The 23346-nt window shown below is 42.9% G+C and overlaps 2 protein-coding genes and 1 long non-coding RNA gene across 4 annotated transcripts; all 3 read left to right on the top strand.

Annotated features, from left to right (window-relative positions):
- Window positions 1-4713: 4713 nt before the first annotated feature.
- Window positions 4714-9398, top strand: LOC128457366 (uncharacterized). The gene is made up of 13 exons (XM_053442028.1): window positions 4714-4732; window positions 5495-5551; window positions 5791-6318; window positions 6442-6474; window positions 6558-6614; window positions 6716-7012; window positions 7153-7209; window positions 7293-7559; window positions 7650-7682; window positions 7871-8527; window positions 8682-8698; window positions 8928-9224; window positions 9366-9398. Exons 1-13 carry the CDS (start codon window positions 4714-4716, stop codon window positions 9396-9398), a joined length of 2352 nt encoding a protein of 783 aa, XP_053298003.1.
- A 679-nt stretch (window positions 9399-10077) lies between these two features.
- LOC128457651 (uncharacterized) lies at window positions 10078-12930 on the top strand. The gene is made up of 4 exons (XR_008341952.1): window positions 10078-10124; window positions 10374-10397; window positions 10938-11003; window positions 11373-12930. It is a non-coding gene; the product is annotated as an uncharacterized LOC128457651 (long non-coding RNA).
- Window positions 12931-13917: 987 nt separating this feature from the next.
- On the top strand, window positions 13918-22917 carry LOC128457650 (LIM domain kinase 1). Of its 2 annotated transcripts, XM_053442433.1 has the most exons (15): window positions 13918-14473; window positions 17048-17186; window positions 18358-18467; window positions 18561-18734; window positions 18849-18954; window positions 19026-19297; window positions 19376-19565; window positions 19689-19775; window positions 19927-20058; window positions 20140-20199; window positions 20311-20376; window positions 20524-20710; window positions 21247-21302; window positions 21490-21647; window positions 21877-22917. In XM_053442433.1, the coding sequence occupies exons 1-15, from the start codon at window positions 14430-14432 to the stop codon at window positions 22418-22420; spliced, it is 2325 nt and encodes a 774-aa protein (XP_053298408.1). In that variant the 5' UTR covers window positions 13918-14429; the 3' UTR covers window positions 22421-22917. The 2 variants fall into 2 exon arrangements, with proteins under 2 accessions (XP_053298408.1, XP_053298409.1); XM_053442434.1 differs by lacking the exon at window positions 13918-14473 and having other exon boundaries at window positions 17050-17186; window positions 18362-18467.
- The last annotated feature ends 429 nt before the right edge of the window (window positions 22918-23346 follow it).

The raw sequence follows: 23346 nt of genomic DNA, 5'->3' as shown, positions 1-23346 counted from the left end.
GGCGGACCTGGTTTGGGTAAATCTGATGCACCCAATAAATATACATACGTAATATTTCTAAAATAAATATTAAAGCATTGTTTTGTGCCACAGGTTACGGCCCTGGCTCAGCCAAAGCACGCAAATATGGTGAGACATTCTTGCACAATCAAGCAAAATAGCATGATGAATATACTTTTTAAGGTATTGCTGAGAAACACACGACTTAATCTCTCCAGGTCAGTCCGGCCTTGGAGGAGGAGGACCAGGTGGAGGAGTTGCAGTTGGCCTCGGCACAGGACTGGGACCTGGCTCAGGCATCGGGACAGGTGGAGCAGGTGGGGGCTATGGTTTCGGTCCTGGCGGCACAGGCACTGGTGCAGCTGGAGGCCTTGGAGGCAGAGGACCAGGAGGAGGAGTTGGCCCCGGCACAGGAGTAGGACCTGGCTATGGGGTCGATTTTGGTCCAGGTGGTGCCGGTGCTGGGTCAGGTGGCCTTGGTCCTGGTGGTGCTGGCACTGGCCCTGGAGGAGCTGGTTATGGGCCCGGTAGAACTGGCTTTGGACCAGGTGGTGCTGGAGCTGGATTAGGAGGAGTCGGAACAGGACCTGGAGGTAACAGCCTATTCGAATCACATAAATTGAGCACAATATTACAAGTGGAAACTGTATTATAATAGCAAATGTAAACATATTGTTACTATACTTCTATTTCAGGATATGATGCCAATGCCAAAGCTCGTAAATATGGTAAGAACGGATATATAATGAAAAATTTGTATCAAACTGTTTTGTTGTTGTAAAACCGTATTTAAAAAAGAATATAAATAAATTACCACAATTGTTCTCCTTGAAGGAATGTTAAGTGGAGCACTGGGAGGAACAGGAGCTGGTGGAGTCAGGCCTGGTGGTGCTGGAACCGGCTATGGACCAGGTGGAGTCGGACCTGGCGGTGCAGGTACCGGTTATGGACCAGGTGGAGTCGGACCTGGCGGTGCAGGTACCGGTTATGGACCAGGAGGAGTCGGACAAGGTGGAATTGGACCTGGTGGTGCTGGTACTGGTTACGGACCAGGTGGAGTAGGACCTGGCGGTGCAGGTACCGGTTATGGACCAGGAGGAGTCGGACAAGGTGGAATTGGACCTGGTGGTACTGGATATGGACCAGGTGGTGCTGGCACCGGTTATGGACCAGGTGGAGTCGGACCGGGTGGTGCAGGTACTGGTTATGGACCAGGTGGAGTCGGACCCGGTGGTGCAGGTACTGGCTACGGACCCGGTGGTGCAGGTACCGGTTATGGACCAGGTGGAGTCGGACAAGGTGGAATCGGACCTGGTGGTGCTGGTACTGGTTACGGACCAGGTGGTGCAGGTACCGGTTATGGACCAGGTGGAGTTGGACCTGGTGGTGCAGGTACTGGTTACGGACCAGGAAGTGCGGGCATCGGCTATGGACCTGGCGGAGTCGGACCAGGTGGTGCTGGCACTGGTTATGGACCTGGCGGTGCAGGTACAGGATATGGACCTGGCGGAGCAGGTACCGGATATGGACCTGGCGGTGCTGGCTATGGACCTGGAGGTAGGATGAAAGTTTAGGATGAAAGTTAAGGACATGCAGACAAATGTCAAAAATTAAAATAGATTCACTGGTTAGTAAATTCTTAAAAGATCTTAATGTGTCTTTGCAGGTTATGCTGGTGCCAAAGCTCGGAAATATGGTAATAACTTAATTTATATATTTATCTGTTTGTCGTCAACAAAAAAACTATTGTGCTTATATGTAAAAACAAAAGTTCTTAGTTTACAGATTCTAATAAACTGCTGCAGGTCTGCCAGGAGGTGGTGGAGGACTTGGAGTTGGGCCTGGTTCTGGGCTTGGAGTAGGAGGAGGGGGCCCAGGAAGAGGTGTTGGAGTATCAACTGGTGGTGGACCAGGGGCAGGACAGGGGACTGGTGGGATACCTGGTTCGGGTGTTGGAACGGGAGGTGGACCGGGTGGCTTTGGACCAGGCGGCGCTGGAGGTACAAAACTGAAGAACATCTTCATTAGTTCCTGAACTTTTTTTTAATACCTGCCCATCTTTAATACGTGTGGTTTGTTGATGTAGAAATATAAGTGGAGTTTTACCACCAACAAACTGCAGCTACAACAGCTTTGTCAGAGATACTGGAATGAATGAACAGTACTTGATCTGTGCACGTGAACAAATAAAAAGACTTAACCCAAACTGTGAGCACATCTTTTAATGTTGTTTCTCTCATAGGATATCCTGGGGGAGCCAAGTCCCTCAAATACGGTGCGACTTATACATTACACAGTCTCTTTGGGATAAAAAATCATGTGAAAATGTTTATGAGAAAACGTTTAGTATACAATAAGTATTAACAAATAAAGGACTCAAAAGTGATATAAATATAATCAATTAGGGTTAAAGCAATAATTTGATGTTGGGTCTTCACAATAAGACAATTCTGAGGGAGTTAAATTGTCAAGTTAGTTACAACCTATTCATGACTGAGAATACACTTCCATGCAAAACAAACCAAACTTGTCAGAGTAGGTATATATTTTAACAGCTACTCATTATAATGTTCATCTTTATTAAATCTACGTCTTTCACCAATTTGCTCCACCGCAGGGCTTCCTGCTGGTGGCGGAGCTCCAGGATCTGGTGTGAATGTGAGATTTGGTGTCCCAGCAGCAGGGGGCTTCGGCCCTGGGACCGGAGGAGCACTAGGGACAGGCAGGACAGGATATGGACCTGGTGGATATGGACCTGTGCCTGGTGCTGGTTATGGACCAGGAGGAGGCTACGGTACAGGATATGGAACAGGTTTGGGGGAAATTTAAATTCATTATAGATTATTCCAAATACTAACTTGCTGGAATCCTGCAATTAATGAGATGATTTATGTTATTTACAGGCTATGGACCTGGATCAAAAGCTGCTAAATACGGTATCAAAATAAACTTTTGCTCAATTTAAAACATAATGATGTAGCTTTCATTGAAATTCCAGTAATACATATTTTTTAATATTAAACTGGTGTAGGACAAGTTGGAACTGGGGGTGGAGCACTAGGAGGTGGAGGAGGACGAGATGGTGAGTTGTTTATGTATTGAGAACTTCAAAATGCAGATTGCATTCTTCTTGGGTCTGTTTGCTGGTTAAATCTTTCAATGAAACATTTTGTGAATCCCTATTGATGGATTTTCTATTCCTCCATTTTATTTTTTTCTGTAGTTGTACAGAGGTTGTCGTTTGTTTTCTCTGTGAAAAGTATGAACTGTTTTTTCACTGAACCCTGTTGGTGGTTATTCAGAACTACATGTCCCTTGCATTACATGCTATGAGTACATGTGGCCCGTAAATAAACAAATACCAAGGTTATATAAAACCTAACAGGAATGCAACATAAAAGTATAGCCATAGACGATATAGGAATATATCAAGAATATTGGATGTCATTATTGTTGTTATTTGTAACAGTAGTTTGAGATTTCATCATGTGAGCGAAGAAGGTAGAAAGATAGAAGTGGTTTCAATCTTACATCTGATCATTATACTGTGGCCTAGTGAAATACTACAAGTCACAATAATGTGGTTGAACTGAGAGATGTTCACACGCTCTTTTTGAATCAAAAGATTATCTTATTCATAAACTTTAGGACAACCTGGAGGAGTTGCACTGGGGACAGGAGCTGGTGCTGGCACTGGTATTGGCACTGGTGCTACTACTACAGGAACTGGTGCTGGAACTGGAACTGGTACTGGCACTGGTACTATTACTACTGGAACTGGGACTGGTGCTGGAACTGGAATTAGAACTGGAAATGGAACTGGTACTGGCACTGGCACTGGTACGGGAGGAGCAGGAACAGGGACCAGCACTGGTGGTTCAGTGAATGGCACCAGCACTGGCAGCGATGCAGGGACAACAGCCGGACCGAGTGGTGCGCATCTGTTTTGAGGATTTAGAATACAGATTTAGTACATTTTGCAAAACGATTTGATCAATAATTCATAACTAATAAGAATATATATGTGATTCTCTGTTGGGATAAGGAGGAGGAGTTGGAGAAACAAGAGGAACAATAGCCCCAGCATCAGAAGGTATCTCTATATTCACATATTATCACATCAATACATATACATTGTGTTTGCATGGTTTCCATTAGTTTTAATGTAAAATATGTGTAACAGGGATGGAAAAACATTGACATCTTTAGTCAGGATGTGTAATGCTTCTGTCACACCTATTCATTTATAATGTAATAATCATTTAATAATCCTTGTCAGCTTCCAATGTGATCATTATCATATCTATGTCATTGATTTGTCATATCAAGAATCAATAATCACACATACTACATCACTTTCGAATATCAACCCTTTAAAAACTTTGCCCTTGTTCCAGGTGATGGTGGTGCTGGCAGTGTGATAGAAGGGTCTGGGAGCTCTGCAGGAGAAGGTGGGTTTATATTTACTGGGAAATTTCTAACATTAACCCTTAATTTGCCCTTTGCTGAGACTGACAGACTTCCCTGCTCCTGAGGCCTCTTAATTCTCAACAGCAAAACTTTAAAATATCATTAGCTGAAAAATATGAAACATTTGTTCAGATGTGAAACGTCTTTTAATCAATCAATATTGAAACAGGAGGTACTGGTGTAGCTGGCAGACCAGTGGGAGCAGGTGGGGATGGAGACGGCCTGAGTGGAACAGGAATCCCCATGATCGGAGCAAAACCAGGTATTTTTGTCTGAATACATTTTAATGCAACATAAAGGTGCTAATTTATTTAGCTAATAATTAATTCAGGAGTATTTTGTAAATAGTGTTAGTGGTGGAATAAACCTTACTGTCTCAAGTCTCTATACTCTTTGTTGTCTTAACACTTTTATGCTTTTAAAATTAATGACTTTATTTATTTATCTTTATAAAACAGGACTCAATGGGACCGAACTTCCAGGTCAGTGTTTATTTCATTGGGATTTTATATGATTGTCTGTGAACAGTGTGTGTTCATCCAGTTCTGTCAGAGACTGTGACGTCACTATTCAAACACAGATTAGGTTTTAGTCTCTCACTGTTTCACAGATTACACAAACATTTGGTGGAAAGCAAAGAAACAGTGGATCTTGTTTTGGTGTGAACAGTGCCATCATGTGGCCATTTACTTTTTGTCATCCCTTGTTTCAATATAACATAAATATTTGGGCTATTTGACATTTCTAGCATTGTTATAGAATACAAGATAAATTTTGATTGGATGTTTTCAATATACTTGTGTTGAAAGTATTTTGACTGTAAGTTTACATCCCTCTAACATTAAGTCCGGCATTATGTTTGCTTAGATTTAAAGAAAAAAAAAAACGTTTACATATTGTTCTAAAAAACCTTAAATGTAATGATCCAGACTTTATAATCACGGGTCAAAATGATAAGGCCACATCAAATTATTAGGAATTCATTTCCTGACTCTTCTAAAGTCTCTCTGTTTATTTTCTCTAGGTTCTGGTGATGTCTTAGGTGGGACTCTGCCTGGAGTCAAACCTCTCAAACCTCCAGGTGACAAAAATTAATCCAGATGAAATAAAACATTATACAATTAAACCTTCTTCTAAATATCCACCTATTCAAATCTATGATAAATTCAAAACAGCTAAACTTAAGTCTTATACCACATGGGAGCTTTACTCACCTGGTGTCTTCTCAGCAAAGTTGGTTTGGATGTTAATAGTTACTGATTTTGTTCTATCAGTTTTAATCCCGTTAAAGTTCTGCTGTCCTCTATGTCCCGTCTTCAGGTGTCCCCAGAGGTGACACACCAGGTGAAGGAGACGGCGAGGGAGGTCCTGATGGGTTGAGAGAAGGCACAACAGGCACTGGCGGAGGAACAGAAGGAGTAGTAGGAGGTCCATCCAGTGCAGGAGGAGCAGGTGGAGTTTCAGGAGGTCTCACAGGTGTGGGAAGAGGAGACAGTGCTGTTAATGGAAGTGGAGTTGGAACAGATGGTGCAACTGGTAGGACTGTGGCAGGCGGCACAAGTGGTGGACCTGGTGGAGCGGGAGCCGGTCCTGGGGGAGTTGGAGTCGGTCCTGGAGGAATTGGAGCTGGTCCTGGAGGAGCTGGAGCTGGTCCTGGAGGAGTTGGAGCCGGTCCTGGTGGCGTTGGAGCCGGTCCTGGAGGAGTTGGAGCTGGTCCTGGAGGAGCTGGAGCTGGTCCTGGTGGCGTTGGAGCCGGTCCTGGAGGAGTTGGAGCTGGTCCTGGAGGAGCAGGCTTGGTCCCTGGTGCTGGTGGGCCTGGTGGAGTAGGAGCCCTTAAACCTCGAAAGAGTGAGCCGCTATATGTTGTAATCTCTTAAATGTTTGCGTATTCACCCCAAGCATTCATACCTACACCTATACTACAAGGAAATATTCATAAAGTATTAACATTTCACACACTTTCCATCACAGGCTATGGTGCCGGTGGAGTTTTACCAGGTGGAGGTATGCTGGCTAACATTATCTATAACATCTTAATTATATTAAACTCATGACTGAAACAACCTAAAATCTTCTTCTTCACTCAGGTTTACGTTACCCATCTGGAGCTGGAGTAGGACAAGGAGCAGGGAAATCAGGCAAAGGTTCTACAAACTTTAAATGTTACAGTCATCTTGTTGAAAAGCACAATTTCTGGCATAAGCCATGCAATAAATCACATTCCAATTCTTTATCTTTCGATCAGTATATGGAGTTGGACCTGGCAGCTATGGAGTCGGTCCTGGTGGTTATGGTACTGGTCCAGGAGGCTATGGTGCAGGACCAGGAGGTTACGGCACTGGCCCAGGTGGCTACGGCGCTGGGCCTGGTGGATATGGAACCGGACCTGGAGGGTATGGAGGCAGAGGCATTGGCGGTGGTCCAGGAGGTGCAGGAACACTTGGTGCTGGAGGAGTTGGAATTGGTCCTGGCGGAGGAGTGGGCCCTGGTGGAGCGGGTCCAGGTGGAGTTGGGGGATATGGTGGTGGTGTTGGTCCTGGTGGTAAGTTCACGTCTGTGAAACCAGTATAATTAAGATAAAATAACAAAGAACATGTAATTTTAAAGTCATGTGTTTGTCAGAAATTATAACATGTCATTGAAAATTGGTTTTGTGTTTATTTCATATCATCTGTTATGCAGGTTCGAGATATGGCACAGGTCCAGGTCTGGGTACCGGCAACGGAAAACCACCTAAAAGTAAGATAAGAACTGAAAGAGAATCAGAGTGACAACATACAGTTGACAAGAGTTAATTAAACTGGGCCACTGTATTTGTACAGGTTATGGAGCAGGGGGTCAGGTTGGGCCTGGTGGATATGGGACTGGAGCAGGTGGTCTTGTGCCTGGTGGTGCCGGTAGTTATGGACGCGGTGGCTCTGGAGGTGCCGGGGCAGGACTTGGTGGTGTCGGAACCAGGCCGGGTGGTTATGGACCAGGTGGTGTAGGCACAGGAGCAGGCAGCTATGGACCTGGTGGATCAGGGGGCATTACTGGTGTTTATACTGCTGGTGGTCAAGGACTAGGATCAAGAAAACCACCCAAGTCAGGTATAATCACTGTGTTCTTGTAATATTCACAATATTTAATAATGTATTAATTTTTAAGATAAATTCAGACAAGCCATCTCTTTCTGACAGGCTATGGATCATCTTCAATCGGTGGAGCTCAAGGTATGAAACTTCTTTGGTGTAGTTCTCTCTGTCTTTCTACATGATATATACATACATATCCTGTTATATATATGCATATCATAACTCTCTAATCATTAAAAATACAAAAAATGTGTCTGTTATTTTTTTATGTCAGTTTGAAACAAAGGTAGGGTATTAAAAAATGTATTGCTTTTTCCCATGTGCAGGGGCTTTACCTGGAGGAACAGGAACTGGAGCTGGCTCATATAGGCCTGGTGGTTTTGGGCCAGGAGGCACCGGCCAAGGAACAGGAGGCTACGGACCAGGTGGAGCCGGCACAGGACCAGGAGGCTATGGACCAGGTGGCGCCGGCACAGGACCAGGAGGCTACGGACCAGGTGGCGCCGGCACAGGACCAGGAGGCTACGGACCAGGTGGCGCCGGCACAGGACCAGGAGGCTACGGACCAGGTGGCGCCGGCACAGGACCAGGAGGCTACGGACCAGGTGGCGCCGGCACAGGACCAGGAGGCTACGGACCAGGTGGTGCCGGCACAGGACCAGGAGGCTACGGACCAGGAGGCTACGGACCAGGTGGCGCCGGCACAGGACCAGGAGGCTACGGACCAGGTGGTGCCGGCACAGGACCAGGAGGCTACGGACCAGGTGGCGCCGGCACAGGACCAGGAGGCTACGGACCAGGTGGCGCCGGCACAGGACCAGGAGGCTACGGACCAGGTGGTGCCGGCACAGGACCAGGAGGCTACGGACCAGGTGGTGCCGGAACAGGACCAGGAGGCTACGGACCAGGTGTAGCCGGCACAGGAACAGGAGGCTTCATACCAGGGGGACAAGGATATAGAAAAAGAAAACCTTCTAAATCTGGTAACTTTGATTATATAAATGAAGCAATATGGCCAGATATTAAACATAAATTGTACTGACGGAGAATCATATTTGATCAGGGATTAAGATAAGAATAAGAAGAGTGATTAGTAGAACAATGATTGATTGAACCCTTTCTCCTCTTTTTCTTCAGGTTATGGATCAGGTGAGGTTTGGTTTTGGTTTGGGAATTGAAATTATGTTTTTGTACATTAATGTTGTTATATTTTTATTGTAGCCCTTTATTTTATTAAAATCCAACATTAACACCAGTTTTAAAACAGAGGATTATATGCTCCATGACGGAAGGATTTATCACTGGAACATCATCAATCATATTACACTGTATTTAGCTAAATGTATATAAATATACTGTGCTGTTTCCCAGCAGGAGGATTAGGTGCAGGAGCTGGACCCGGTGGAGCTGGAGCTGGACCTGGAGGCTATGGCCCTGGTGGTTATGGTCCAGGTGGAACTGGAGCTGGTGGTTTTGGCCCAGGAGGGGCCAGACCTGATGGTTATGGCCAAGGAGGTGCCGGACAAGGTGGTTTTGGTCCAGGAGGTGCTGGAACTGGGCAAGGGGGTTTCAGACCTGGTGGGGCTGGTGGATATGGGCCTGGTGGCCAAGCACTTGGGACAAGGAAGCCTTCTAAATCAGGTTATGGGTCGTCGTTGGGTGGAACCGGCTACAGACCAGGTAAAATTCTCCTTTGATGAATTTGAATATTTAATTTAACTTTTCTGTGATCTATGGCAAGGAGATATTGAAAAAGTTACCTCAAAGACCTTGATGGCTTAAATGCTGCTTACTGGAACCATGACATTACATCATTCATAGGAGTATGTTACGCCTCAAACCAACAGGAAATGAGTCAAGGTCTGTCAGCCTTGGAACTAGGAACTTTTAAAAGTACTGCAGTAATACAGTTTGCGGAAACAGATCTTTTATATTACTTGTCATTTGTGGAATCGAATACCTCTAACCACACCTGTGTTCATCAGGTGGTGGAGCAGGGGGGGTTCCTGGTGGAGGAACCGGAGGCGTCACTGGAGGTGGCACAGGTAAGTTTTTAATTTATATAGGATAATATTATATTTATTAAACTAATACATACATCAGGGGAGAATCATTCTAATTTTCGCAGCAAAGAATGTACTGGACAATTTGTCTGGTATTGATGGAGGAGATAATCATAACAGAGGAGCCTTTCCTCAGTTATGATTATCTTCTAGGGTTTTTAAGCATTTGGCTTATTTCTAAATAAGTTTATACTCACTCATGTGTTCAGGCAGTGTAGCAGGAGGAGGAGGAGGAGGAGGAACAGGAGGGGCTGCAGGAACAGGCCCAGGGGCAGGAGGAGTGGGCGGCTTACCAGGTCTGTTTAAATGAAGCACTGAAAAAGTAAAAGACATCTCAGAGTATAATAACTGTCAATTTTACAGTTTAAGATTTGACAACAGATGCATTCACAAAATTCAGAAACATTAAATACCTTGCCTTCCGGTCATGTCAGTTATGTGGGTTGTAAAATCTCCATTGTTCCAGCAGGGGGAGTTGGCCCTGGCTATGGTGGGACACCTGGGGGAGGATATACAGGTAAAAAACACAGAATGAATCACTTTCACACTGTATGAAATTATCAGCCATAAGTTTAAAGTGTTGATGAAACCAACATGGTGACACACAAACCAGGTATGAAACAGAAACGGGTCAGACCTTGCATGGTGAATATTTGTCTGGACATATTTTCCATTCCTGTCATTGCTGAGATAATACACAGGGTAAATTACATCATTGTAAAGATAACCAGTTGTTTATCATTCATTTCCTGTTATTGTTTTCTAGGATATGCGGGGGCCGGGCAAAAATGTAAGAAAACTCACTGTTTCCTGTGTCTTTGATTATCAGTCACATACACATACACTGAATCTGAGCACTTTATGAGGAGCACCAAACTAATTCTGTGTATAAACTGGTAAATTATGGCCACAAACGGCATCAGAAGCACCATGTGGCAGACTATGGCATAACAACGGTGATTGGTATCAAGCAATTTCATCGGAGCTCATCAGCTTTTGTAATTGACCACAAATTAGCCAACGTACAGCGTTTACAGTCCGAGTCTCTACATGAAAAACCACGTAGTCGCTCAGACACAGAACCCAACAATTTATCTCCACGTCTGAGAGTAGAGGGAGCTGATGCTCAGTTAAAGTGACATAGTGTTGCTTTAAGTTTTGGAGTATTTCTATAGGCTTTAGCACAAAATACACACATTATAACAACAATGTATTTAGTATTTTGCAAATAAAAAAATGTTTGTTTAGGCTTTTATAATCGGTAATTGTAGAATCTCATGTATCTGCAAAATAACTTTCTGTTTTTCTTTCTTGTCCTATACATATATAGCTAAGGCACAGATGGCGGCCAAATATGCAGCAATGCAGGCTTTACTAGGATCCGGAGCTTACAGAGGTACCAACCATACATATTGTTTTACTTTACAGTATTCTCTCTCTGTTCACTGTAAAACATTGGGCTGGACTTCTGTGAAATCCAGTCATCAGATGAAGTTTACATAGACACACAGCATGTTATCTCACTTCCCAGGTTACACTTTATGATGATTAAAACTCACCCCAGTCTAAGTTTACAGAACGTTTACTTGCTTATTACGAATTTACTTATTATTATTACAAATTCAAACAAATTATTTATCTGCGTGAAATTTGTTTGTGTTTTATAAAGAACTACCTCAGAAATTGAATTAATAATTGAACAATGAGATCTTTTTTACTGTTTTATGGCAAAAGAACACACATTGTCTATGTTCTGTTTTTTTAGGAGCTGGCTGTCAGGGAAAGTACTGTGGCCGAAGGAGGAAGTGAGCGATCAACGAACAGGAAGTGACCTCATTGAAACAATAGTGGTGCTACTGCATGATCCCAGATTGTAAGTGTCTAACCTGCCATTGAAGCTAAAGCTTAAACACATTACACATGTTGTCTTTTCATTTGCTTAGATGTTATACAAGGGTCTCTTTCAAAAAGAGCAATGGTTCTCAGCCCGTTAGGGACGTGACTCCTTAAAACAATATGAATCATTGTCATGTTGTTTTATTTTAGTTTTTTTTTAATAATAATTAATCAAAAATTTCACCCTATCAGTTGTAAAAGCACATGTTAAACTATGTCTGAATGAGGAAGTACATGTACAAATATTTACCCATAAATCACCTTGTGATTCTCTGGGGATCCTGACTTTCAGGCTGAGAACCACTGAAATAAAGGATTTCTTTTAAAGTTTATGACCAAGCTGTGCTATACTACAGTTTGGGCTTATTGTTGCGTTGAAAATCATTTGTGTTCCGGTGCAAGTGTCACCATGAATCCTGGGTGGGTGAGTCCTTCAGGGCAGCTCCTTCCTTTCTGGTTTGTAAAACCTCTCCGAGGTCACTTTTATTTCACTCATTCGCTGTTTTTCACTTTTTACATCAAAGTGCAGACTTTTCCACAGTCTGTCCAGCAGACAGAAACACACGGCTGCTATTTTAGGGGACAGTGAACCAAAGGGACTCTTGGTGGAATTGTTCATGGTGTTGTGTTTTTGAGTGGCAATTATCTGATCTCTGAAAAGCCTCCTGTGTTCATTAGAACTGTGCTCAGGCCTCCGAGGCTGAAGGTCTTTAGCTATAAACTCGTCTTTTACTCCATTCACAAGAACCAAAGGCACTGTGTTATAGCTAAATTGGTTTTAATGTAAGAATATGGTTAACATGCATATTTTTACATTGTTTGAAGGATGTATTTGTTATGACAGTCTGACGCGGCTTAGTTTATATTTTTTACATTTGCTGTTGTGGAAAGAATTAAATCTAAATGTGAGATAATATGATTTGAAACCATGATGCATTTAAATGACATCAAAGGAGCATTACTGCGGTTTCTGTGTACTCTTCTTTTTTCTTTGTTCTTTTGATTTAACTGCTTTAACACTGTTGGAAATTGTTCACGTTTACTCGTCGTTTTAAATTATGCTGAGGAAAAAGCAGAACAAATTCTTGAGCTATTTAGTCAACACATTCAAATGAATTAATACGGTATGAATTATTTTAGTTATTGTGTGTGCGTGCGTTTATTTTATTTTTTAAAGATTTGTAGTACTATGATAAATATAAGTGCTTTGTTACATTGACCTTGAATGTGTGCTGAATCACACTGTAGCCTGTGATCTCATGGGGATAAAACAGTGTCACTGAATCTCATCTTTCATTCGAGTGTAACATTTGTGTTTCTGTCATGTAACATGTCTCTTAATACCTGTGTTGTTTTTTTTACATGGCCTATGAAAAAAAAAAATTGTGCACTTTTGTACACTTTCTTACAGCGCTCTCTAAAATAAAGAAATGACCAACTACTACTGGTGTTGTTATTTCAACGATCATTTTGCATTTTGCACATATACAAGAAATGTGAAACAGTCACATGAGGTTTCGACTGCACAAGGCGACAGAAGGAAGCTGCAGTTTTGGAGGCAGATGTTGGTGTTTTACGATGTGCTGATCCGCTGTGGTTTTAACCACCACAAGTTAGACCTAAAAGGGAAACAGCACAGCCCAGCCTCGGCAGGTGAAAATAGAAATAAGAGCCACATGCAAACCGTGTCTTCATATTCCAAATACCGAGCAAGTACACACACGATGCTGCATACTTCACAAGACTACATACAGCACAGTTTCCAGTCAGGTCGACTTTTCCTCATGCAACCGTAGAAGACACACAAAATCAAAAAGGACATACAACAACATGGAACACAACTGTAATATCACATGATTTCAAGGCAGACAAATGGAGATCCTCCCGTTACCTTGACTACATCCCCCAATTACTTACTGTCCAGACTATTTTGTCTTTGGCACAATATGGCAGCCTTCTTATCTGGGATATTTTGGCTTCATTTCTGAATAGCAGGAAGAAGAGGAGACATGCCTTCCAACTTTATGTACAGTCTCTAAGAAACACCAGCACCACAAACACCTGTTTCTGTCAATCAGTTTGTAGGACCTGCACTGTCACTTTTATGTAAATTCATTTTGATCTATTTATAGAAAATGCACTTAAAAATACAATTAGAAACCCTCTAACTAACCAATGTTAAGCGCTGTCAATGACTTCCAGCAAAAGACAAAAAACTTCAGCAGAGCCTCCCTAGCAGATCATGGGAGGGTGTCTTTACTTCCTATTTAACAGTATCGCCAGTTTATTTCCTCAGATTGAAACGCCTTCCCTTTCCTTTGCACTTTCACAGAATTCTCCCTCTTTGTTCGTTGTGTGTGATGAATAGAGCGCTTTGCTGTCGGATCAGGACATTGCAGTAATTGGGGCATTCATAAAGAGATTATGCCTGTGCTGATGGGAAACAGAGCTCAGCTCCAAACACACAGGCTTGCAGTCTCTCTCACACCACTTCCGAGAAAAACACAGACTCATATATACACACCTATTAGCACTCATGCAGGTTCACGTGTAAGAGGCTGTAAGCTTATCCCTCCCACAATCTTTTGACTCAGCAGAAGACTGTAACTGTATCTTGCAGAGGGCTACATACTGGAAGGAACAGCAAGGGGAGGGTGGAGCACAGCTTCTTTACGGGGATAGGTCTGTTTCTCTGCAGCCGGCAGAGGGAGACTGGGCTGCTGGGTGTCAGTGGGTCAGAGTTTTTTGTTGTCTCTGCACATTAGAGAGGGTACACAGGAAGCCTCTGATCGCATGGACGGAGCCCTGCCACCGCTCACAGCAGAGTACATGTATGATCCTCTCGTGAACACATGCTGCTAACGAGGCCTATTCTTCACTGGGTGGGTTGTTTCTGACCTGTCTCTCTGCCAGCTGACAGGGCACGATGTCACGGCGGGACCAGAGGTTTCGGAGAGGAATGAAGGGAAGGTAAGAGCCACTGTTTCTAACTGGTGAGATGTGAGTGACTGAATGGAGAGAAAGAGTGTGTAAAAGTGAGAGACAGTCGGTAGAAGAGAATACAACAAAACTGTAGCTAAACACTTCCTCAAACACAAGCCTGCTTTGACTAACAGACACATGAGGAACTTCTACTTTACTTTCACATCAACATATGTATGAGTAGTTTGTAAAACCAAAACAATGAGAGCAATCGTTACTAATACTGTCAGGGACCGAAGCAGCGAATAGTAAAAACCCATAAATACACTTTTACTCTTAGTTAATTCTGATACCTGCCATCTACTACACCACCTAATGTCATACATACAGAATAAACTCCAAAGACCCACACCTATACCGTGTGCTGTCCATAACACCACATCCACTGAACACAATACAATTAGATCAAAATCGAATGTCTTCTGTTAAAAGCGGCTGTTTCTTAAAAAGGAAGTTCAGCAGGGTGACACAGACACAACAGGGAGGAAACAATGGCAGGAGAATACGTCATTAGATGCTTCACACTTGACCCTTGTTAATGTCCTGTCCATGTGTATGTGCCCCAAGTGCAAGTGTGTCTGCCGCTCCGCTTTGACTAACACAGGGAAAAGCGGGGAGGTAAATGGATGAAGATGTAGTCGGATGAGGGTAACACTCTCAGGTGGAGAAAATGAGAAGTGTTATGAGAAGGGCTGCAGTAGGAAACAGAGGGAGGATAAGTTCTCCTGTGCTGATTCCAGGGTTTTTGTCACGACCAGATGTTGAAGCGGAATCACAGATGTGAAGCTGAAAGGTTCCACATCCGTCGCCAGCGGCACAACGACAAAGAGAGGAGGTCAAAAATAAACCTGCAGCTGTCTGACGGTTCTAATACTTAATTATTTCCTCAGTAACGAGCGAGAGACGGCCCTAACAGATCTCAGTTATTCCCAGCATGCAATATTTCCCTAGCATCTGTTAAGACTAATGATTCCAAAGAGTGCATTTACTCTACTGAATACGAGCTGCGGGAAACCGAAAGAAGGACTAATGACTAGAATGGCACTCAGTAGAGCTAACACCTCCTCCAAGGCCCAACAGTCCTATTACATTCAATTAGGCTGCACCAAATAACCAGATGTATAGAATCACATGCTTAACAATACCAGATTTTTCTCATTAAGATCCATGAATCATTCCCTGGGAAGTATCCAGGATCTGCACCAAAATTGAATAGTTTCTTCCCACATACTGCATCCTTTCACCGAGTTTTGGGAAATCCGTCCAGTTGTTATTGCGTAATCTGGATCTAAAATGTATACGATAAACATACAAAGCCCCAAACAGACCGACAGGGGTAAAAACCTCCGTGGCAGAGGTAAAGATAACCCTCAGTCATCATGTCCACTTTGCTCCTCATACAATAAATGTGATAAGAGATGATCCTCCTCCAAGTTCAGGAAATAAATAAATTTTTAGTTCATATTAAGACATATTGGTTGTAGTTGTCTCACTAATAACAATGAAGCAGTCTTTGATGAGCATGACACTCAATCACCAAAGTGATTGATTGGAACCATCATTTACAAGAAGTAGGTTAAATGGTTATTACCATTTCTTAGTTGTGTAGCAATATGTAACGCCTGCACTGGGGACACAATTAATCAAGAAAAGCTTGATTGATCAAGGTTGATCGATCACAGTGAAATGCTGTCTTCAAGTTACATTGGAGAAAAGTTAAGTGGAACCATCCCGGACTTCACTCTCAATAGAAAGCTTTCATTCTCTATTGTAGGAGCAACATGGCCTTTACAGTGGAGGGAGGGAGAGAGGAAACATGGAGCTGTTCTCAGTCCAGGACGTCCCCTCCCACCCTGGCTGTTGTGTTTTGAGATAAGAACCAATTCTTTTATTTTATGTCAATTTATTTCCACATCCAGGTTTAGCTACTGAGAGTACTGGATATGCTGCACCGCATTTGAAGAAGAATTGGGTTTTCAGTGACTGTTGTAATGTCTGCACTTTACTGTTTCATTCTCTTCTCTGGTAGTGTTTGAGTGGGTGTGTCCCTGTGGGAAACTAACATTGAGTGGTTGTTTTCTGTGAAAAACATTTGACTTGCCTGGAACCCTACATGAGTTCCCCTTTAGTAAGAAGCAACACAATTATGGTGTCCAGCTGAATGTGCACGGTGTTATCAGCCATTTGAGATCTGTAATGCATCCTTTCAACGCCGTCCATTGGGTGAAGATAACTGTTGATGTCTCAACCTCAACACCAGTAACACAAGCAGAGTGAAACAAGCAAACAGTGGAGGGGAACTGGGCATCAGTGACACAGCACAACACGGTGTGGTTAAAAATAGGCAAACTTGGAGAACACGGTCCAGCTGGCCTAGTAGAGGGTTCTACCTGATCCTGTATGAGACGATCCAACAGGTCGACTTTCCTCACGTGCTCCATGACAGACAAGGCTCGCGTTACTTTGCTTGGACACACGTCAGAAGTATCTGTTGACATCGTATTGATTCTCCGTCTCCGTCTTACTCACACCACCAACATTACACTTCCCCCTTTTCTTTAGGTGTGGTGAATGTGGCTGTATCCTGTCTCACTGGTACTATGAAAGAGAGGGACAGCTCTTCTGTAAGAAGCACTACTGGGGCCGTTATGGAGAGCACTGCCACGGCTGCAAGGAGACCATCACAACAGGACTAATTATGGTGACATTACAATTTATTTTTTCAACAGAGTGGCACTCAGTAGAGCACATTCCCTTGCCAAGGTCCAACAGTATCCTTAAATTCATTCCAGTTGCACCAAATTTCAAATAGATATCAGTTCCCTAAAAAAAGTCAGTAATAATCTAAGGCTTCATCCCAGGGAACTTTGTGAAAACTACATTCCTGTATCGTTCTATTTTATCTGGATCAAAAATGTTATGGGCTTTTTTTTTGGCTCTGAGCCCAGCATTCAACCAAGTGTCCTATAAGATTCAGTTTGGTTGATTTTTGCATAATTCTGCTGAAAGACAAACAAACCTTACCTCCTTGAAGGAGGTCATTATAAAGGTGAAACGATCAAAGCAATAAAAGCAGCTATAAATTCAGTGATTATTATTTGGATTATGCTTTTCTGACACCTCAAAGAAATAGCAGAGTAAAATAGTTCCTTACTGAATCCTTTTATCTGTGCACGCTAAAAACTTTAGTCTACATGTATTACAGGATTACACATAAGATGGAAAGTCTTGTTTCTCTGCTAGTTTTTACACTCTCGTCTTATTTTGTGATGTTGATGAACTTCTATGATAATAAGTCACATAAAGACCCAATAACTGGGCACAAAGCCACCTTGGCAGATACTCCGTCCTGTTTTCCTGCTAACTCTTTCCAAAACATTCTGAACTCAACCAGTAGGAAAATTGATTGATAGCTGATGAGCTAATTTAAAAATAGCTGCTTTATTGATCGGTCAGAACCACCGGCTGTTCAAACTAACAAGAGCTCATTCATATATAAAATGTGCACCTTATGTAATGTTTGTTGATTAGAGTGCGGCTATGATCGAATATTACATTGCGCTCAAAATCTCGGCATAACAGTCATAACAACTATTCAAGTATTCAAGCATTCAAAGCCTTCCTGCTTCTTGGTTCCCTCCTGATATGAAAATAAATATGTTTGCTTTGGTCGCTTTCAACTCAACCAGAGGAAATCCTCTGAAAACATCCTGACACTAAAAAAAGCATTGATGCAGGAATGTACAGAAAGAACTTAAAATTCAGAGCTGCGTTTTTCAACTTTGACCCCACCAAATATCATATTGTAAAAAAAAAAAGCGATATTCCCACAGCCTTTGCATTGTGTTTTACCAGAGTACCTTCATACACAGGTAGCTGGAGAGCAGAAGTACCATCCTGAGTGTTTCACTTGCATGAGCTGCGATATGTTTATTGGCGATGGAGAAACGTACACGCTCGTCGAACGCACCAAACTCTACTGGTAAGTTTGAAGCAGAAAGAAAGATGATAAAAATGGAAAATGTTTAGTTAATGGTCCAGCATATTTCTGATTCTGATGTTTGCTCTTCTGCAGTGGTCAATGTTTCTGTCAGGATGTGATGTCAGCTGAGAGACCAGCTGCTCAACTCACCCAGAGTCCCCACATGGTGGCGCTGGTGTCTCTCCCACCCAATGCAGGTGACCACCGAGGTTTGACTGTTAAAATTGAAAACAGTCAAGACAAAAGTCCTCACGTCGTTGTGACAGAGTGAGTGTCTGCATCTACAAGATACACCTTAGCCTCACTAAACCATAAAAAGTATCCACTCTTTCTTTTGTGTCTGACCCCATCTTTCCTACCCCACCTCCCATTCTCACTCAGGTTAGACTCAGCTGTCCTCAGCCCAGATCTACTGTCCTCTGTCCACACCGGCGATCGAGTGCTGGAGGTCAACGGCATTCCTGTTCGCAACATCTCTCCAGATGAGGTAGGCCTCAAACCACCTTACTGAAAAATCCACAATGTCCCCAAAGGCCAACCCAATATTCTTTCCTCCAGATACACTGTGTGATCCTGGACACTAGCAGACCACTGCAGCTCACCATTGAACACAACCCGCCGCCTCCTGACCACGTCCTGCACTCAAACAGTCCCCAGGACAGCATCACCTGTTCTGACCCCTGTTCTCACAAAAAACTTTCACCCAGCCACAAACTCCCGAGTCTGGAGGAAGAGACAAATTCAGGGGAGGAGACGGCTGAAAAAAACAGAATGAGCCTCTCACCACCTCAGCACCAAGGAACCATGGGAATGCGATCCAGACATATCCTGTAAGTGCTGATCTCCGGCCTTCTTTGACTCACGATTCCCCTCTTTCTCTCTGTCTAAATCTTCTATTTGTTTCCCAGGCGTAGCTGTAGTATAGATAAGTGTCCTCTGTCCACTGGAGCATTGACGCTGTTATGTCAAAGGAGAGACATGGTTCGCTCAGAGTCTCTTCGTGCCGACCCTGGAGATCGGACTCATCGCATCTTCAGACCCTCGGACCTCATCCATGGAGAAGTGCTTGGCAAGGGTTTCTTTGGTCAGGCTGTCAAGGTACCACAGTTACTTATTTCAAATCAATTGGTTCCGAGACTTGTTCGAATCATCTCGAACAACTGTGCGCCTCTTGTCCGTTCTTTGTAAGTTATGTAAGACAGCCATCTTGTTTCTGTCAAGGTGACACATCATGAGACAGGGGAGGTGATGGTGATGAAAGAGTTGATTCGATTTGATGAGGAGACGCACAAGACTTTTTTAAACGAGGTAAGTTCTCATCAGAGTGGGAATGACCACATGTTTGAAGATGTAAGTAGCAGGAAAACTTAAATTTCTTATTCTAGATGATAAACTCACTCATATGCAGCAGCGCCTCTCATGGTCAATATGTCTATTTTCATGTTTTTATTATATACAGGTGAAGGTGATGCGATGTCTGGACCATCCTAATGTGCTAAAGTTCATTGGGCTATTTTACAAAGACAAACGAATAAACGTCATCTCTGAATACATCCAGGGAGGAACTCTTCGAGAAACCATCATAAAAATGGTACGTTTAGATTGGTTGGGTTTTAATGTTCCTTCACGAGTCCAAAGACACTCTATGCTGATCACAATCATTTTGCTGCAGGACAAGGACTTTCCCTGGAGTACAAGGGTTAGTTACACCAAAGATATTGCGGCTGGAATGGTGAGTCTCTCTCTGGTCAATATTCTAAAAGTAAAAGTTCAAAGTTCAAAATCATAATGGCTTAGTCTGATATAAACTCTGTCTAATGTATTCAACATTTCTCCTTCGAAGGCCTACCTACACTCCATGAATGTTATCCACCGAGATCTAAACTCTCACAACTGCCTGGTTAGAGAGGTAAACTAGTGGTGATCTGAATTTTGAGAATGCTACGCCGATACACGATAACCTCAGAGTGTGATCACTGAGGTTAAAAAAAAACTGAGAACAAAACCTTCATTAAATGTTCTTACAATTTCTTTCTCTCCCTGTCTGCTTGTTTAGAACCAGTCTGTGGTGGTTGCAGATTTTGGACTGGCCAGGCTGGTGAGGGAGGAGAAGAATCAGATCAGAACATCTTCTATGGAGCGGCCTGCGAAGGGGACGCTGTCGGAGCTCCGCAGGCCTGACAGGAGGAAGCGGTACACTGTGGTAGGAAACCCCTACTGGATGGCCCCTGAGATGATCCATGGTGAGTGCTCAATGTCAATCCTAACAGCCAATCAGCACAGCAGTCTCTAAATCAAGAAACCTCCATGGCATCCAATTTGTCTCTGAGACCCAATAAGAAAAGAATCTTTCTTTCCAGTAAAATATAACTAGTTAAAATGGTCTAGTTCAGTCGCCCAATTAAAATTTTGGGATGATTTGTATGAAACAAGATGATGATAATAATCCATTGTAAGGCTGATTTCCTTTTCTGTAACATTGGCCTGCCTGTAGTGACAGAAGAAACATACTAAAATATAAGGAAATACATATAAATAGCAATGAAACAACTCAGACCTCACAGGGCGTGAGTGTGAAGATTACTAAACAGTGATGAACACATTGTTGTTAGTGAGGATTCCAAATAAATGCTGACCAAACTTCCACTTTCCTTATTAGTGCCACAGTGAGGTCAATGTGCAAAAAGGGATCAAGGAGGAGTCTGTAGATACTCTCAGGCCTAATAGCAGATCCAAAGCAAACACACTGATATCTCCAACTCTCCTCTTCAACTCTTAGGAAAAACCTATGATGAACTGGTGGACGTCTTTTCTTTTGGTATCATGATATGTGAGGTAAGACCGTAGAGGTAAAAGATTCCTGAATATACCATGCACGTGATTTCTAAGAATCTAAATGATGTGGTGATGACTGAGTTACAGAAACGAATTATTCATATATTTTCTGGGTTTTTCCACGACTCAAGCATCTTCACATCTAGTTTGAAATCTGACTGCAGTATCTTTCTCTATTCTTCTAAAGATAATAGGCAGAGTGAGTGCCGACCCTGACTACCTTCCCCGTACAAACGACTTTGGGCTGAATGTGGTCAGCTTCCTGCAGCAGTACCACCCTTCACTGTGCCCCGCTGCCTTCCTGCCACTGGCGGCCCTGTGCTGTGACATGGATGCTGATAAACGGTATGACGGTAAACAACCCAAACTTAAGTATGAGGCCCACAGCTTCAAGCTTCTCAGTAGAGCGATTGGGTGTTTGCTGGTCAAACAGTGAATTCTGTACCAAGCAAAGCCTTACACAAACTAAATGAACGCAGACCGGGCTAGTAAATATTGAATATACTTCTGCAGTACAGCATGCAAGGCCCTGAAGCCACTCATTATCACTAATCTTTGTGTTTCACTGTTTCAGTCCTTCCTTCTCAAAGCTGGAGGAGTGGCTGGACAACCTGCTCATGCACCTGGACATCGGGCTTCCTTTGCTCTCTGAGCTAGAGCAGCTCTGTCGAGCCTTCTGGAAGAATCACACGCACCTAAACGACTCTCACAACCAGAGCAACACGCTGTCATCTCATGAATTAACCCACTGCTCACAGCCCAGAGAACAGAGCCCTGAGCCTAAGAGTTGTACAGACAATGCAAATGACCACATGGAGTCTGGTCACCTGCCTCAAAGCCAAGACCCACACAGTAAACCTGACAGTCACTTGGATGGACAGCATCACACTGATGACTCGAGGACAGAGCACGACCTCAGCTGTTTGAGCAGAGACTGTATGAACCACTCACCAGACAACAGGCAGTGTTGCATTTCTGCAAGCGCAGAGTCAGACAAGGACAGACCTGAAACCTGTGAATCAGGACGAGTCCAAGTCAACAGCTCACTGCTCTGCCAGCACAGGAAGACGTGCAAAGTGCTGTGGGACAGATCTACGGAGGACAGCTCCTTCCTCTGAATTCGTATAATCTGCTGGGCCCTAACCCTAACCCTAACCCTAACCCTAACCCAGAGCCTTGCTGTAAAAACATTTTATCCACACACTGGTGCCTTCTCAACGCCGAGGAGAGAACTGAAAGTAAGGACTTCTGCTCAGAGAACATGAAGGGAAAAGTAGAAACAGTGCACACAGCTTATAACAGTGGCCTCATGTTGCTCTGTGAACCAGTATTTACAATTTCTCATTACTTGTTGGCCATATTCTACAATACTATGATAATAGTATATCTGTGATAAGCTAAACTTCATAGTCAATCTATTAGTTGGGCCCAAGTATCAACTTTGTGACCAGAAACTGTGAAACACATCGCACTTTATGCTTTAAATTGCATGGGTTACATATTTATCAGAATGCCTTATATTAATTTTCTGTTAAAAATGTAAAAAACACATTCAACCCACTGAGCTGTGAATAAACTACGACTGAAGTTGACTCAATAAAGAAGATTAAAAGTACCTGGACTCGATTGAAATAACTTTTTACCATTAAACACTCACTAGCTTAAATGTACTACTACTTGGTTAAATATAATGAATTAACAGAAAACTTTGGTATATTAATGAAAAACTAACCTTAATAGATGGCCCTCATAATTAAGCAAATAGAAAACATACACAAGGTAAAATGCAATGTAATGCTATGTTAGTACCTCTCAAATGTTAGCAATAGCCTTCATATCTTCAGCTAGCTCCTTGCTAAATTTGGTGTGAAACAAAAATTTGAAACTTTATATTTGTATTTCTTTAAAAATTAACGTCATTTACATTGTTCTTGCATTGTTTTTTAACAGATACAAATATGTTGAAGGATATTTATCATTAGCCTGCTTGTTACGCTAATTAGCTGTCATGACATTAGGATGAAATTAGCTTTTAGCTGGTTGT

This window comes from Pleuronectes platessa, chromosome 15 (genome assembly GCF_947347685.1).
Source record: "Pleuronectes platessa chromosome 15, fPlePla1.1, whole genome shotgun sequence".
NCBI lineage: Eukaryota > Metazoa > Chordata > Actinopteri > Pleuronectiformes > Pleuronectidae > Pleuronectes > Pleuronectes platessa.
The sequence above is the reverse complement of the archived record's forward strand: the minus strand, read 5'-3'. Positions and strand labels throughout refer to the sequence as shown.

Bases quoted from the DNA above. Each gene is read 5' to 3' on its own strand.
- LOC128457366 (XM_053442028.1), top strand. The intron at 6,319-6,441 runs GTGAGCCGCTAT...TTTCCATCACAG, and splicing joins AGCCCTTAAACCTCGAAAGA to GCTATGGTGCCGGTGGAGTT. The intron at 9,225-9,365 runs GTAAAATTCTCC...CATCATTCATAG, and splicing joins TGGAACCGGCTACAGACCAG to GAGTATGTTACGCCTCAAAC.
- LOC128457650 (XM_053442433.1), top strand. From the start codon at position 14,430: ATGTCACGGCGGGACCAGAGGTTTCGGAGAGGAATGAAGGGAAG. The intron at 17,187-18,357 runs GTGACATTACAA...CTTCATACACAG, and splicing joins TCACAACAGGACTAATTATG to GTAGCTGGAGAGCAGAAGTA. The intron at 21,648-21,876 runs GTATGACGGTAA...TCACTGTTTCAG, and splicing joins GACATGGATGCTGATAAACG to TCCTTCCTTCTCAAAGCTGG.